The following is an 18,204-nucleotide window of genomic DNA, read 5'->3' as shown; positions in this document are numbered from 1 at the left end:
TTTTCCTCTACCTCTTTTTCCCTCAACTTCTAACAGCTCTGTCATTCGTCCAACATAATTTTTATTTCTACGTCTGACGTGATCAAACCATTGCAGTCTTTTTTATTGAACCTTTTTTGATACTCACCCCGGTTCTCCCTAATCATGCCCTTCCTGAGCTTGTCCGATACAGGCCTCGCCACACTCTTATATATATATTTCCTTTCAGCCCTTCCCCTATTTTTCTATCACTGAATATCCCGCTCATTCGCTTTCAGTTAAACCAATCAACCTGTATCCCGCGGTCAATTTCTCGATCTAGTGTCCGATTTTCCGTTATGTGGGAGAAAATGTATTTAAATTCTCCTACTCGTCCTAGTTTTCCTCCAGGTAATTCGATGTTTCCAGCCATTATTGTTCTTCCCAACCACATATACTCCGTTTTCGACATACTAATCTTAAATCCTCCCTCTGCAATAGCCCTTTTTCTCCAACATTTATTTGCTCTTCTCCACTAACATGATCTCATCCTTAAAGAGCATTGACCAAGGAGCCCCCTCTGTTAGCTTCTCCGTCAGTACATCCATAAGAAGATTAAATAGGTATAAATTCAGTGAAGAGCCTTGATGTAAACTAAACGTCATTAAAAATTTTTCTATCAATCCGACACAAGCCCTTACATCGGTCTACACTCCCTCATAATATATATCCTTCATGAGACTTACTTACTTCTCAGAACCAAACATCTCCATAGCTTTTGTCTATGAACTGTGTCGTAAGCCTTCTCAAGATCTATAATTACCAAATCAAATGTAGCTCTTATTTCTTCTTGCCTTGTTTCTCTATCAACTGTCTTAAAGACTGATTAAAAATTCCTTTTTAGTATCAAAACAGATGTTCTCATTTTCTAAGCTATTTTCTGGGCTCTAATTCGTTTCAGAATGGGGCTCATACAACCCGTTACTCTCTTGTTTTAAATAGATATTTTGGTATTTTTGTATGTTTAACATAAAATGATGAAATGGTGCATAAAATCCTCTTTAAAGTTTCTAGAACGCTCCTCAAAATCTTTTTTACCCTTTCTAAAATGATCCAAATGTAACTAAGAAAGTGGCATTCAAACATGTTTTTAGTTTATTGTTGATGAATATAAATATAACTGTCTAAAACGCAGAAATTCAGCTACAATGCTTATCAGATGCTTGGGAATTTTATTAAATCTCTTCTTCTTAATTGACAATCTTCCATAACCATATCCTGAATTTTTGCTGGTATTGATATAGGTATAAATTCAAGAACCCATTTTGTACTGTTCTTATGAAGGTGAAGAGTCCTTAGACACTTTTAGCAATCGTTTATTAATTTGTTTTGGTGCTACAACTTTCAAAACAATTAAAGTTTCACACGTTTTTAACAAATACTACTAGCTTTTATAGAAAAACAAAACAACCAAACTAACAAAGCCATATCCTATCGAACAACTTATTGAACAAACTGTAACACGTTATAGTGTCTATTGTATTTGCAATCGTTTAAATTTCTTATTTTTCACATATAAAACATGATTTGGTTATTTTTAATTGTTCCAATTAAAAATAACCAAATAATGTATATAAACATATACGTGTGCGTTAATTTAACTGAAAAACGAAATTAATATTATCAAATAAGAATTTAAAACTATTTTAAAGTTTAATTACTTCACCACCTACATAATCCAGTTGAAGTAAGAATCCAAGTAAGGATTTCATTTTTATTTTAAAACATATCTCTTAGGTATCAATGCTTGCGCCATGCGCTCAATATCATTTTGGCTAACTGTCCCAACACCACACTAATATTGCTAAATTGTATTCTACACAAAAGAATGTTTGCACGGCTGACACCTTAGTCCTTTTGGGCATGTTTATAGTATAAATACACTGTTTTTTTTTTAATTAAAAACTGTAAATTAGCTGCCATACAAGTTACTAAATTTTTATAAATAGCTGTTAAGTAATCTGAAATATTTGATACCAACTGAATTTTCAGTCAGCATTTTAAAATATTTATAAGTTAATGTAACATTAGTAGAAACATGCTTTTTTGTTGTGTTAACATGACATTCATTCCCATTTTTGTGGCAGCAATAATGCTCTATCAGTAGTTAGCAGTATATAGTTGTTTAAATATTTATATACTTTTGACTAATTATGATTTCCTACATTATATTATTACAATGTTAGACATATTAAAAGAAGGTAAATAGTTAAAATTTTGAAATTAGTCAACGATGGTAACAATTAGGTTAGTTCAACATTCGAAGGTTCAACATAAAAAGCTTGTAGATATATTAAAAAGCAAAAATATTGACAGTCGTGATATGAAAATAATATCTAATCTATATTGGAATCAAACTACCAAGGTAAGAGTTGACAACCAGTACACCCAAAATATCAAAATACAGATAGGAGTCCGCCAGGGTTACGTGCTGTCCCCACTACTTTTCAATGTCTACAGTGAAGCGGTATTTCAAAAAGCGCTCTCAGACTCAATAGAAGGTAGGTATATCTATCAATGGAGAAGTTTTGAATAACTTACGTTTTGCAGACGATACAGTAATGATGACGGATAACAACAATGATAAGATACAGAACGTAATGCAACGCCTTAATGAACGATGTCATGAGTACGGACTGAAGATAAATTTAAAGAAATCTAAATGCATGATCATGACTAAATCTGCACATCCAAATATCCAACTGACTATTGAAGATACTGCAATTGAGAGTGTTACTAACTATAAATACTTAGGAACATGAATAACATCAGATGTAGACCAAACCAAAGAAATTAGGACACGCATTTAAAAAGCACGTGCATCATTCATTAAACTTAAAAAGTTTCTTTGTTGTCGGGATATAAGGTTAGAACTACGCCTGAGAATGCTTTGATGTTACGTGTTCTCTACTCTTCTTTATGGCTTGGAAACGTGGAAACTAAAACAAGTCCATCTGAATAAGTTGGCCGCCTTTGAATTTTGCTGTTACAGAAGAATCTTACGAATATCGTGGATTCAAAGAATGAAAAACGTGGAAGTAACTAGAAGGATAGGAAATGAGGCGGAAATAATATTAACTATCAAAAGACGAAAACTTGAGTACTTAGGACATGTGATGAGAGGGCAAAAATACGCATTATTACAACTTATTATGCAAGGCAAAATCCAAGGAAAGCGAAATGTGGGAAGACGAAGAATATCCTGGCTTAAGAACTTAAGGGAATGGTTTGAATGCAGTAGTGCAGAACTTTTTAGAGCGGCAGTCAACAGAGTCCACATAGCCATGATGATTTCCAACCTTCGATAGAAGATGGAACTTAAAAAAGAAGAAGGTAACAAATATGATACTAACAATATTAATGAAGGAGTAGATAACATGAGCAGTATCATGTCAATATTTCAGAAGTCAGAACCAACAAACTGCAATGACTATAAGCAAATGCTATTTCTGAATAAGCCATATAAGATTTTAACATCCCTCCCTCTACTCCCAAACTGAGAAAAAGAGATACATATAATTATTACACAAACGTCGAGAAGCAAATGTAAACTACATATACACAGGAATACAAGAAACACATAAATTCTGTATACAGCGATGAGTTCAGCAAGGAGACAATGTCTCTACAAAGATATTCACGACGCTTTTAGAACATACTTGTAAGAAGGCACATCTGAACGAGCATGATATGAACATAAATGGAGAGAAGCTCAGTCATTTTGCAGCTGACATCGTCCTTATACTCGATCGTATGGATGATGCAATAATAATGTTTGAAAAATTATATCACGTTGATAAAAGTGATATTATGCAGATTACGACGCATAAGTGCTTAGGACATAAAATTTGGTTGGGCAGAGATAACCAGACATGCAAGCTTCCACGTCACATAGGATTAGCGTTGGCAGCGTGTGGTAAATTAAACACTATGTATTTAAATCGGAGCCACAATGGGACCACTCAAAGAATTGAAAAAGCCTGGTCAGCATTTGTCAGAATGAGCAAGATATTTAAGAGCCACGACCTACCCTTAAAAACGAAAATCCGTTTATTGACATGCTACGTGTTTACTGTGCTGCTCTATGGGGTTGAATCATGGACACTAACCGAGGCATCCATGGGAAAACTCGGGGCGTTTGAGATGTGGTGTTATAGACGGATACTGAGGATCTCCTGGATGGACCGAATAACAAACATTGAGGTTCTACGTTGGATGGATAAAACATGTGAAATTGTATCCACAGTGAAACAGCGTAAGCTAGAATATCTTGGACATATAATGCGAAACGATCATAGATATAACCTGCTGCAACGTATATTACAGGAAAAGATCTACGGAAAGAGGGGACAAGGAAGAATAAGAATATCTTGGCTCCAGAACTTACAAAAATGGTTTTCCTTGACCACATAAGGACTATTTCGAGCTGCGGTCAATAAAGTTAGAATTGCCATTGTTCAGGACACGTCGCCAGATTATCAGACAACCAATGGACAAAACGTATTGTCGAGAGGAGACCAAGACAATACGGAGCAGAGGACGCCCACCAACTAGATGGACTGACGACCTAAAGCGTGTTAGCAATAACTGGATGCATGTTGCACAAGACAGAGACAGATGAAAAGAGCTCATGGAGGCCTATGTCCAGCAGTGGACGCATACAGGTTAATGATGATGATGATGATGATGATGATACAGGACATAGTCAAAATCATAAAAGTTAAGAGGTGAAATGGATGGGAAACAAAATGAAAAGAACTCGATGAGGTAATTAAAGAAACTACCACATGGAAGCCAGAAATAAAAATACTGAAAAGAAGACTTTAAAATAAAATAGATGAGTAGACTAGATTATTAACGATATTAAAACATTGTAAATGAAAAACTGGAAATAATATGTACAGATTGACAACCGCAATAAAAGAAAGAGAAGAGATCTAAAAAAAGAGTGGCAATGAGTCCCCAAGAAGAGAAAAAAAGTTTGGTTAACAAAAAAAAAACATGTTGACAATTTAGACTAATTTTCTAAATTTGATTAGCTGCAAAAATAATGAATTTGAAAATATTGCCAATTAAACATGGAGCTCAAACATTGAAAAAATCTTGTATATTTGAATGCTTGTTCGAGTTATAATCACTTATGACATCCATATTATACTATACTATATTATATATATATTATATATGACATACTATATCTACCATGAATGTTAGATGTTTGACCATATAAGACAGATAATCTTTAATGTTTTCAAATAAATCAATGATTATAAATAAATAGTATCCTCACTTTCTAACCATTGAAATACCAATAAAACCAATCAGATTGAGGAACATAACATCGTAAAATAAAAGAATATTCTCAGGGTTGAGTCAACATTCAATATCGAGGAAAGGATATTCGTTATTTAGAAATTAAAGAAAAAATAGTATAAATAAGAGTAATATTTTTCACTAATATTTCAGACAATTTCAGTAATAGCAAATGATAAAAAGTTCAAAGGAGAAAAAACAGAAAAAGTACCAGCAGAAAGAAGCTAACATTAAATGTTTCAATTTCAATTAATCCTTATTCCAATTATCAGGAAAAAAAGGTAAACTAAAACTCATCGAAATATCTTTTATAAATGGATACCTATCAAATAGTTTTAAAGACCTAAATGGGAGACACATTGAAAAAAAAAACAGACAGCAGATACATTTTTAGACACGAGCAGAATAGTAAGATCAGATATAAATTTCAGATTCACCAGGTGTAATGTATGATGTAATTACTATACACAAGTCTGGAAAAATACGAACAGAATTACTGGATTCCGAGTTTGTTGCATTTCCGAAAAACAGGAGTCCAGAAATGCGAAGAATATTGTAGGACATTCTTCACGAATCATCTCGTAAATCCGTTCCTAATAATAATCCATAATGGAATTTACAAGCTATATGAGTCAAATTTCCCTCAACCAGTTCTGATTCATAATACGCTTTATTTTCTGAAAAAATAATACACTTTAACTATGCCAATATGACAGCATCGACAGGAAGGCATAGAAAAAGGTGGAAAGACGCAGTCAGGGAAGACCTGGAGAAGATGGAAGTAAGGCCATGGGAAATAATAGCACGGGATCGGAATCAGTGGAAGGCAATAGTAAACGCGGCAAAAACTCACGAAGAGTTGTAAAAGCCAATGATGATGATGAATATGACAGCAGCTATGTAAAGTAAAAAATAATCGACATGATTGCATACAACAAATTGAGAATTGATTGTATGCTTAAAAATTTAAGAAAACAAATCCAATCAAAGTAATAATATTGCGAAAGGATCAAATTACACTACTTGCAATAACATTCGGCAATTAAATGACATTACTTATAAAAGGATTTTAGTACAGGGCTAAGCAATATTTACCTATATAGAAATGAATGCAACCGTTACCATATGTTGATGGGTTAATAATATCTTTTATAATAGTCACAATATTGTACTAATATTAAAGGTCAAAATGTAGCTGTATATTTGGGATGTGCTAGTTGAACAAAGTAGCTTTTAGAATCTTTCTTTATTAAGTCAGTTTTGAAGGTCTTTAAGAGGTTTATTATATCAAGAATTCGTATCTCAACACAATTTATTATAATATAACGCGAATGGAGTAAAAAGAAGTTTTATATAGATATAACGAAGTATCTCTGTAGTATATTCAACTTATTTTGAGTAATAAATATAGTTTTTTCTAAATATGCTTAATAAAAATATTAGTAAAATAAATTTATCACGATAAAATTAAGTTTTTTTAGTAATATTAAAAAATATTAGTCTCTAAAAGTAATGAAAAATATGACTAAAGTAAATAAACTTAATTCAAACTAGATTGGTGAAAGTTTTCTACTGTATTTACTTTTAAAGTGCATGTTTAATCACACTGTGACATCTTCAAACCTTAATACCTAAAGAAGTCACAGTATAGTGTGACATATGATATTTAATTAAATAATGGGAAATTAAAAAAAAAATATTAGTCTTTATTGGTCTTGTATATTAATTGATTTCGATTACGTAAAGATACTTTCAGTTCGATATTTATATCTACTATTATATTTGTTAAACTAGAATAATCAGATCTGGCTATAAATATTACAGCCATATGCTCCAATAATTTGTAAAATAAAATGGCAATGTAGGCAGAAAAAATTAATTGTTTGACATCAAAATAAAATATATATATACATATGATGGGATAAAACCGACTAAGGACCTTTATATACCAATGAAAGCCATAACACCAAGAAGACCTCCAACATAATAAAAATTATGCTGAAATTATGGTATCTCCTATAGTAGAATGTTCAGTTTGCAAATAGAGGTCCAGTTTGGATTTGTGGATGATTTCTATTTCAGGGGAACACCATTCGAGGTTAGAAAAATTGGGAAAGGGTTTTGTAATTTTTGACCTAACCTAACCTAACCTTACGTACGTTAGGTAGAACTTAAAGGTCTTTTTATCAGAACATTGAAACAGAAGAAATTTTGATATTCAACTTATTAACAGAAAACAAAAATTAAAGGTTCTTTTTGATATTACAAACGATATGACTGCATATAATGTTTTTTAACTTACCTAGTAAGATTGCAGAGTACCTAGTTTTTACTGTTATATGAAAATATTTAATGATCTATAATAATTTTTTGCATTTAAAATAAAAAGAAAAATGCACTATCAGAAAACAAAATGATTATTACAATTTGTTGTAAATACCTTTGTGTTAATTAACCATTTTTAAATTCTTGATGTCATAAACCCTTTAAAAATATGTACTCACTGACCTATTTTTCTTTTTTGTTATATTCACTTTTTTATGGTAACGCATACATTACAGAGCACTACCGAGCCAACCCGAGGCAGTGAAGTCCAGCCGCAAACCATTTCTTATAAGTATGTGCTGTCTTTCATTTATTTTCATTTCATTTCGTTTGCTTGTGAGATTTCTGTTTAAACAAAAAACTAGTCAAACGGTAGAGGGCTGTTAAAACCTTATTAACACTTTTTACATCTATTACTTTTTATTAAAAAAAGCTTTTATATACATGTCTAGAAAAAAATTATATTTTAGTTTTTCAGATAATGGTAAGTAAGGTATTATCAAAACATAAAGTATAAAAATAATAATTAATATACACTAAAGTCTGAAAAGCATTACCTAATCTTTAGTTACTGCTAATACTATTTAGGCTTATACATATAACAACAATTTAGGAGGCTCTCTGACTGAGGACTGGCGAACTCAGTTTAATCTATCTATTTTAGAAGAAAGATGATTACGTTCGCGATTTGATGATACTTATTCTTCTTCTTATTGTTCCGTCTTCCAAAGAAAGTTGACGATCACTTCTTTAAATGCTTTCATATCTGTTGCAACGTAAAATATTTGTTTAAAACTGAGGTTAGTTTAATCTCTGATATTCCTTGGCCAAGATTTCTTTTTTCTTCCCTCTACTCTTTCTTACTTGACCCTTATCGGCAGATATTAAGACGTTTATACGAAATGCCATTAGACAAAAAGCTTGAGGTAACACAAGAGCTTTTTTGTCAATGGCATGGTGTGTGGAGGGACGAGGGAGCTGAGCGAGCCGTACCAGTTACCATGGATGAATTAGTCGAGACATTAGATGCACTCAAGACGCATAGGTTCCCCGGCCTAGACCATAGGGTCTAGAATGCGTGAAGCACATGAATGCATTGCTTGAAGCACAAATATTTCCTGCAACAGGAAGTTGTACTACGAAAGGATGCTGCGAGTGCGGATCGACGATGCGATTGAGAGATCAGGAGGCCTATCCCCGAGACAGTTTAGATTCTGCAAGGGGAAGAGCACAATTCACGCAATTTTGAGTGTACTCAGCAAAACATTGGAGAAGAATAGCGCTGGTCGCCTCCGCTGTTCTTCGATGTTAGAAATGTATTCAACACTCTGCGGCTGAAAGAAGTAATGCTGCGGGTATTGGAGGAGAGGGAGTGTCCTTGCTATCTGATACATGTGATGTCGAAATATCTTTCCAAGAGACGGATCATGATTGAGAAGGGCACGTTGATTAACGTACCGGCTGGAGTCCCACTGGGATCAGTCTTGGGTCCGACCCTATGGAATCTGGCATATAATGGGGTCATAAACTGCAAATATGAAAAATGTATATCCTCTTCGCCTTTGCGGATGATCTTGCTATGCTGGTAGTAGCGCGGGAGGAGCCGGATCTCCGATTTCGGGTAAGACATACGGACAAAGCTACTAAAACTGCGAGAGATACCATATTGCAAGCCTAATGTATCATGTATTAAAAGCTATTTACAACAACAATTCTAAATTAAACAAACATCACAAACAAAAACTGTAGACATCGTTTTTAACATTTTTTTAAGAACTAGGTCACAACGTGGTCATTTAATGCTTTTTGATGACTACAAAGAGCTATATGCGCTTGAAGAAAGCTTTAACTGATATAATACATGCAACTACTTAAGGAAAAACGTATACCACATAATAATCAAGTAAGTACGTTATAGCAGATATTCCGGTACCTAAATTAAACTGAAATTATTTGAAGGATCATTCATCTATATAATAAAAAAGAAGTATAAATGGTGATAAATAAACACTTTCTCCTCTAAAGGAAGTTGGTTTTTTAGTTTATCCTACAAATGGGAAATACCAACTAATTTTATTAACCATCCAAATATTATAATGGGCAGGAGAGTAGACGAAGAGAAGATTCCATTGTAAAGAAATCGACTTAATGCATTTTAGGTTGCACAGATCTAAACTTTGATTGTCAAAGTTCATTAATAGAGATGAAGTACACAGCGCAGATAATAGATAATCTATGAAATATTTAGTGTTACGCTATAAAGGCGCATTTTATTATATATATTATATTCTACTGCAGCTTTTTGCATATCGACGTCTTGCTTTCCTAAAATATTGTTGCTTAAGTTTAGTGCGGTAGAGTTTAGCTCATGTTCTTCTTGTTTTGCTTATAGTAAAGAATAATCTTGTTTTCTGTCATTCCAATTCTTACTATCCTAATGTTTAGCTTTACCAACTCGTTAGTTAGGCTATCGCTGGATGTTCTCGTGACTTAGACCAGGTCCGAGCAGGTATCTGGCATTTTTTTTTGAAAGGGAAGCTTCTATACTGGCGGCGTATTACTTTTTTCTCTATAGGAAAATGCTGAGATAGGCGACTTAAGAAGGCGTCATAGGTAGCGTCACGAAATAGCAGTTCTTCACATCGATTTACTACTCTCGATCAATTTGTTTCTAATTATCGTATATTCATTCTAAGCAGATTTAAATTGCAAACTGCATGAAAATTAACTAAAAAAACAAAGACAGTAAATGACAAGTAAAAATTAAAAGAATGTCAATAAGAACTGGAACCAAATACCCAAGTAGATGGAGGCCAATAAGCGAAAGAAAAAGAAGAAGCTGGCCAAAAATATCATTCAATTAATGACATAGCCCAAAAAAGTATAAGAAGAATAATATTGAATCGTCAGGATCGTCAGTTTATATTTTTGACACTTCTGATTTTAAAATAATTTCGTATAAAAACAATTAATATTTTTAAGCATAGTATTTAGTTTATATAAAAATTGATTTTACTATCAACTGATATTTATTTAAATTTCATTATTGATTGAATGTTGACGATACAAAGATATCTTCAACAATAGGTCTAAAAATGAACATCAATAAGACAAAATTTATGACAAGTTTATTTCCCAGCGAACACCTAATCATCCAAAATCAAGTGGTCGAATTGACAGAAAAGTACATATATCTTGGTCATGAAATCAGAATAGGCAAGGACAACCAGACCTGTGAATTTCAACGACGAATAACACTTACTGGGGCGGCGTATGGTTCACTAAGAGACATCTTTAAGAGCAACATCCCGATAGCTATGAAACGGAAGACATTTGACCAATGCGTTCTTCCTATTATGACATACGGAGCAGAAACTCTCGCGCTCACAAAAACAACAGCACTAAAAATGCGAGTGGCACAAAGGCGCATGGAAAGATCAATTCTCGGCGTGACAAAAAAAGACAAAATAAGAAATCAATACTTAAGGAAAAGAATAGGTATCAGTGATGTCGTCGAACGTATAGCCAAGCTGAAATGGAATTGGTCAGGTCTGGCGAGACTGAAAGACACAAGATGGACCAGAAAACTAATTGACTGGCGCCCACGAGAAGACAAACGCAGCAGAGGACGACCACCAACACGCTGGATGGACGACATTAGACGAACATCCAAGAAATGGCAACAAGAAGCACAAAACCGTGAATAGTGGCGAAAAATGGGAAAGACCTATGTCCAGCAGTGAACAGAAGAGGTTGCATTATGATGATGATGATTGATTGAATATTTCTTCTGAATTTAATAGGTTTGTTAGAAAGAAACAACGTATGCTTCGTTAATACGTTATCAGACGGCGTTATAATATAATTTGTTTAAAATATAGGTAAATAATATATATAAAAAATAAAATTACTTTATTTGATTTTAAAAATTATAGAAATTTTACAAATACAGAAAACACAGTACGAAGCTTCGCGCTAGTCTAGGTACTGTATTGCTCACTGTGTAAGGAAAAAGCTAACAAGAGTACCTAGATAATAAAAATCTATTCGTTCACAAAAGCTTCACAAAGACCACGTTGCTCAATTCGGCCGCTTGGTTGGGTGTAGGTAAGGATAAGATTATTAGAAAAGTAACAGATATATAAATGAAAGATAGATAAACGATAGTTATTTGAATTTATTTGGTATTTTTTTGTGGATAATTTAAAAGTTCTTATATTTACTGTTTTCCCGTCCTAACATCAAATACTGCAGTTGGTGTATTTTGGCAATCTTCCAGTTTGGCAATCAGTTTGGTTTACATTTGGCAATCTTTACAGATTAATTAAGAGCAACGTAACGAATCGAGACTGATTTAATTCTTATTGTAAAACAATATGTAAATTGTCTTAAGAAATATTTATTATAGTGATGAATATGAGTGAACTTTCCAAAAACGTCATATATCATGTATAAATTTTACGCAGAGGCGACTCACAAAGTTACTTTTTAATAAAATACCTAATTTAAGTCTTTGATTATACAAAAAAAAATCACACGATGTAAACCCCATTTTAATTAAACTATATAAAAAAATATTCTATGCAATAAAAATTGTAGCAGTACTACAGTATTATGTGAATTAATGTGAATAAATCGGATATTTTACAATTTTAGTTTCGTTCAGATTTATGTCAAAGTAGTAACAACTGTCTACATACTTATATCATTTGGAATTTGGTGTTTGCTGAGGTACGCTGAACTACGGCGTTATTGGTTACTTATTTCTGAAGACGGATGTTACCCTTCAAACGCGCACGCGATAAATTTTTTATATTTCTAATTTAACTGAGCTGCACCGTTCTTCGGAGGGCACGTAAAACTGTCAGTCCTGACAACGTAAGTAGTCTTTAACTCGTGTTTAGGGTGCCTGCGCGAGCTGAAAACCGTGATACTAGACCTGAGCGAGAAAGTTACACTCACTTCTTCTTCTTTAAGTGACTGGATGACTTAAAGAGGTACTTATTGCCATGCCTAATTCGCACTATGCTAGTATTTTAGTTAAGTTGCGAGTAATTTAATAAATAAACGTGTCTGCACAACAAAAAATTAGTAGAGCAGAAGTCGAGTCGATCCATTTTATTCTATTTTTCGGGCACCTTTCACCACGTATCAGTGCTCACTCGTTCACCGTATAAACAACCCCGAGCCAGTCGAATTCGCCGAGTTCATTAGTTGCTCCAAAAATGCGTTTCTGGTCTGGTGCAAAGAAATAACTTTACAATATAAATTTATTAAAGTATAGGACTGTTTATAATTTTGTTATTGCAGGAATCGCACAACTTAAAAGGGTATCCTTCCGCTGTTTCATTATCAGAAAGTTTTCACAACTTTCAGACATTTTAAAACTATCGAAGTATTTCCAATGCTAATTCCTTCAGAAGACAATTGGGAGCTAATGTTGATTTCATGTATTGATCCATTTTCGTATCCATAGCTTCTTTTTGTTAGTCACACAAATTTTCTCATCTACCTCTTCTAAAATAGCCATTACGATTAGCTCAATCAGTTTATATACTTTATTGTGTTGTAAGTTCTTCATTTTTTAAAACATAACCCGCTTGTGAACAAACTGTACTCGAACAAGTGCGAACTATTTTTGTGTAGTGGTGTGTATTTTATTTACTAAATTACTCGATCAACATACTAGCACAGTGCGAACTAGACTTCGCAGGAAGGTATTTCGTATTAGTTTAGGAACTGTAGACAAAATTTTAAAATAATTTGATATTATTATAAGAATTTTTTTAAAATGTAAATAGTAACTTAAACTTTAGAAAAACAAACTACGATATTGTTTATGATTCCTCTGTACGAAAATGTCTAAACCAATCAGTCCGCCAAAAAAAAAACACTTTTTAACTGCTCTTATGATAAAGAAACGATACAACTGAACAAAAAATATCTGATCTGGGCTATTGACCGATATGGATTGGAGAAAAGTATTATTCTCAGATGAGAGCACTTAATGGTAAAATGATAGCAATGCCGTTTTGTTAAAGTGAGGACGAAAAGCTTATGACACCTTAAATTGATCAAACAGTTAAACATTCGTTAAAGAAAACATTTTTTTTTGTATTTTAGCCTGGGTTTAGAACCTTTAGCCACGTAATTGCATATAAGTATTAGTATTTATTCATTTAGGACTATACAGGGATGACAATCTTCACACCCAGGGGTTCATCAGCGACTTCATTATAACACACAAGACATAAACCATGGTTAAATAGGTGGGCATAGGGGTTAAAGAAGACATATTGTGAGATTTATTTTTATGAAAAAGTACATAATTCCTTATACAAACAGTCTTTCTCGTTTTTTCGTTCAAGTGGCTGTCAATCTAATATTATTATTATGATTACAAATTAGTAAAGTTTTAAAACAAGGCTGTTGTCTCTTACCAACTCTATTTAAAATATATTTGGAACAACCCTTAAAACTTTAAAAAACTAAAAGCAAAAACATGGCACTGCCGATTTATAACAATACACTATACTCATTTAATACTATACTCATTTCAAGGGAAGGTTGTCACTCAATCTTTTGCGCGGCCGTCTGATAATTCATCTGCCGATTGGTGACTTATCTCTTACTATTTTGACGACACGTGTTTCCCCCATTCTGCTTATGTGGTTTTTCGATTTTTTTTCAATTTTGTGTCCATTCATTTATACACTGTACGTTACATTTTCTTTTAACCTCTACTTCTCTTTCGATCTCCCAGCGTATTTTCTGTAATTCTTCTTAGTACTCTCATATCTGCTGTTTCCAGTAGCCTTTGTGTTGTGGCTATGTCAGGTCTTGTTTCTGAGGCATATGTCATTAGCTCTTACACTGGCTTTATAAATTCTTGACTTCAACTCATTGTTATTGTGTCTGTTTCACAATATATTGTTATTAGGGCATCTTGCCCGTCTATTTGCTTTTTGTACTTGATCTCTCATTTCTTTGTTTAGGTTTCCATAGCTGGAAAGTGTAATTCCAAGGTATTTTATTTCCGTTACTTTTTTAATACTAATGCTATCAATTTCTATTGTACATATGGTTGGTTCTTTGCTGATTACTATTGTTTTAGTTTTCTGCGATGAGATTGTCATATTCAATTCTTTTGCTCGTATGTTAAATCTGTGGACCAGTCTTTGCAGACTATCTTCATCTTGGACTATCTTCATCTTTAATTCCCATTTTGTATCCTCTTCTGTTATTAACGCTTTTGATGATTTCATCCATGATTAAATTGAAGAGAATAGGGCCCAATGACTCTTATTCCGCCGACTATTTCTATAGGTTCTGTAAGTTGTCCATTTATTCTGACTTTCATTTTGTTGTTTTGTTAGATGTTTTCGATAGTTTTTATAATATTTAGGGGAACTTCTCTATTATACAGAAGATGGAGTTATTATTTTTTAAGTCTTACTCTGTCAAACGCTTTCTTTAAGTCAATAAGACACAGAAATGCTGGTCTATTATACTCTAGTGATTTATGAGTAATTCGTTCTCCAGTATTTCGTTTCTGTTCTTTAGCTTTTCAAATATATTACGAACTTCCTGTCCAGTTATAGTTATATTAAGTTCTTCATTTGTGGTAATTTCTGGTGTTTCCAGTTCTAGCGTCTTTTGATCTTCCTCTGCCAATTTATTATGGGTATATGAAATATATGACAAGGAAACTGATTAGGAGTACAAAACAGGGGGAATGGAAATTAAAAGTTCAAATTAATTATAAAACAAAGAGTATGTGTATTGGTGGAAGACAACAGGATCTTGTCTTGAAAAATAAGGAAACAATAAACTACTGTGTCACGTATACGTACTTGAAAATAATCATCACAAAGAAGAAACTGTGGACAAGACGATAAAAGAAAAATAACAATCAAGCAACAAAAGCAGTTACCATGCTTAACCCTATTCTTTGGGATTAATCGATATCAAATAGCAACAAACCCAAAATATATGACAGAATCTATAAAAGTATAATAACTTATAGGAACCGAAGGCTGGCACAGGAAAAAAATACAGATTAGCTAGAGTAACCAACGAAAAAATAAAATAAATTGATGATATCGTAACTCAAATGGTACGGACATGATCAGAGAATGACCGAAGATCGAGACATGTGGACTCTACATGAAAGAAGAAAAAGAGAAAGACCTCATTTAGGCTAGAAAGAAGGCATAGAAAAACTTTAGACGGACTTAAATGTCGGATTCACTCCATGCCCCTCGACGCGTTAGTGTTCTGAGCTGTTGGACGTGAATCCCTGTCCTGGCATTTGGTTTTCACCTCTGGCTGCGTTGAGTAGTTGAGTTACTGTGACCAAATGCCCATCTTGGTAGTTAGTATTCGCCTCTGGTTGCGTTGAGTAACTGAGTTACCGTTGCTAACTACCCATCTTCCTGTCTCTTGTTTCTTTTTCTTTTTTGTTCTCCTGAAGAAGCTACATACAATTGTAGCGAAACGTCTAGATGAACCCACTTTTGGGTCACTCACAAATGACACGGTCCAAACCCGGAAGACGAATAAACTATAATTTAGACGGACTTTTACGGATTTTTACTTCTTTAACGCACAGAAACTTTTTCTTAAATTTATATAATTTTATTTTAAGCTAATATTGTTGATTTTCTGCTTGGATATCTCATAAGTAGGTATTGTTGAGCAAATAGTTAATTAGTAAACCTAGACCTCTTATACAAGTTTTAATCAATACATCCTTTTACATAAAATTGACTATTTTTTTGTTTTGATACATAAATTTGCAGAAATTAATTTTTTGTTGCATATTACTGAACACTTTTTTCTTACCTATTTAATATTAAATCCTTAATTAATCTATTGTTCTGCAAAATTATGTTACATACCGAAATATAAATATCAATGTTCGTTTAGTACCTATTTATTAATATTATATGTTTTTTGTTGCACATCTATGTTATATAAATACACGAACTTAGTGTTACACCGTTCAACATATTTGTTAGTATAATATTGTTACGAATTGATTCTAACATAATATTCTGTTTTGTAGATGTGCACCATGACATGTCCGAGTTACCACCGCAAGAATTTTACAGCGGAAATGGAAACCACGCTAGTCGCACAGGAATTTCTTTTCTTCTAGTGACACTAGCGACACTGGCGGCAATGTTTTTAGCTAGTGTTTCATAGAATAGACGAAGTGATCTTTTCGTTTTATAAACGAAGCCACTTTGACTGAGACTTTTACCAATATTGTGATTTGATTTAAGTTTGTATTAGTTAGAAAGTGACATTTACGTTTAGATCATCAAAGTCATTGACGCCAAATAAAAACATATTACAATAATTTTAGTCAAAACATGTAAAAACCTTTTGTTTAAACTCATAAGTTAAACTGTGAAGTACTACAAGGTTAAACTGTCAAGTGGTACAAGTTAAGTTAGAAAATTCATTAAAATGTTTCTCAATTCTCAATATTTAAATGGGTTAACGCTGTAGATTATGTTGCATAATTATAAAATGTCTTGCCTGTATTTTTAGTTGCATACCTTCAGTTAGCTAGAAAATAATCTCATATTATTATTATACTCTAAAAAATACAGGTAACGCTTTAAATTCAAAAGTTGCGCTTTACAAAAATATTCTCAATCAAGATTCATAAGCAATATCTTAATTAGGAGTGTTTTGCAAAAATCGATCACATTATTTTTCTTCTATGATAATTAAAATGTATATCATAAACATATGTAAATCATCTCATCTTCATTTACCATTGCGGTCTCTATACCGTTTACAAAATTAATTTTGTGTCCATTTCAGTAATCAGTGTGTAATTATTTATTGTAATATATTTAGAGAAGAATTTTGTACTTATACATTTCCTTAAATATTTCGAAACATAATTTTTGTTCTTATGTTCTATCAAACAATGTTAATATAAAACTTTTATATCGCAAGAACAAATTTATACGATGAAGTATGTATTGTTATTCTCAAATTAGCAATAAAGCAATAAATTATATTTTCTAATTACCATTGTTTTGTCTAAAATTTAATTTAAAGCCTATAAAGCCTATATAGCCTATAAAGATAGTGACATTAGTTCTGTACGAAATAAAAGGTAAGTGAAAACCATTAAGTTAAAGATCCAAATGAACAGGTAGGTATTGTTTGGATATACTGGAAAAACAACGGATTATTTATCTGACAGTTATCAAAGCATCGATTAGAAGTAAATTAAAGTGTTCCTTGGATACCTAAATATTTATCCCTTAAATAATTATTATTATATTAACACCCTCGACAAAAAAATTTAAAAATAATTTTTTTATTTGTACCTACTTCTTTACTTTGACCCTATTTACTTGAACAACTCTCATATGGAATGCTAACCAAATAAATTATTTTAATTATTCAACGGATAAGCTTTTACCAGCAGGATAAGCAGCTATGCAAACTTCAAAAACCAATGATAATTGGAGATTTCAACGCCAAATTGGGATTCAAAGATGAGACAGAATCTACTAGAGG

The 18,204-nt window shown here is 32.7% G+C and overlaps 1 protein-coding gene across 4 annotated transcripts in view; it reads left to right on the top strand.

Moving 5' to 3' along the window:
- The window catches only part of Mmp1 (Matrix metalloproteinase 1), a 151,617-nt gene extending 133,908 nt beyond the window's left edge, over nucleotides 1-17,709 (top strand). For 2 of the 4 annotated variants that reach the window (XM_072532779.1, XM_072532780.1), the window contains exons 8-9: nucleotides 7,893-7,948; nucleotides 16,724-16,862. In XM_072532779.1, the coding sequence (XP_072388880.1) occupies nucleotides 7,893-7,921 (29 nt within the window). In that variant the 3' untranslated portion in view covers nucleotides 7,922-7,948; nucleotides 16,724-16,862. Of the gene's footprint in view, nucleotides 1-7,892; nucleotides 7,949-16,723 lie in introns of all 4 variants that reach the window. The other 2 variants (XM_072532778.1, XM_072532777.1) reach the window with 1 other exon arrangement.
- Nucleotides 17,710-18,204: the final 495 nt, after the last annotated feature.

The sequence above is a fragment of the Diabrotica undecimpunctata genome, chromosome 5 (genome assembly GCF_040954645.1).
Source record: "Diabrotica undecimpunctata isolate CICGRU chromosome 5, icDiaUnde3, whole genome shotgun sequence".
Classification (NCBI taxonomy): Eukaryota; Metazoa; Arthropoda; class Insecta; order Coleoptera; family Chrysomelidae; genus Diabrotica; species Diabrotica undecimpunctata.
The sequence above is the reverse complement of the archived record's forward strand: the minus strand, read 5'-3'. Positions and strand labels throughout refer to the sequence as shown.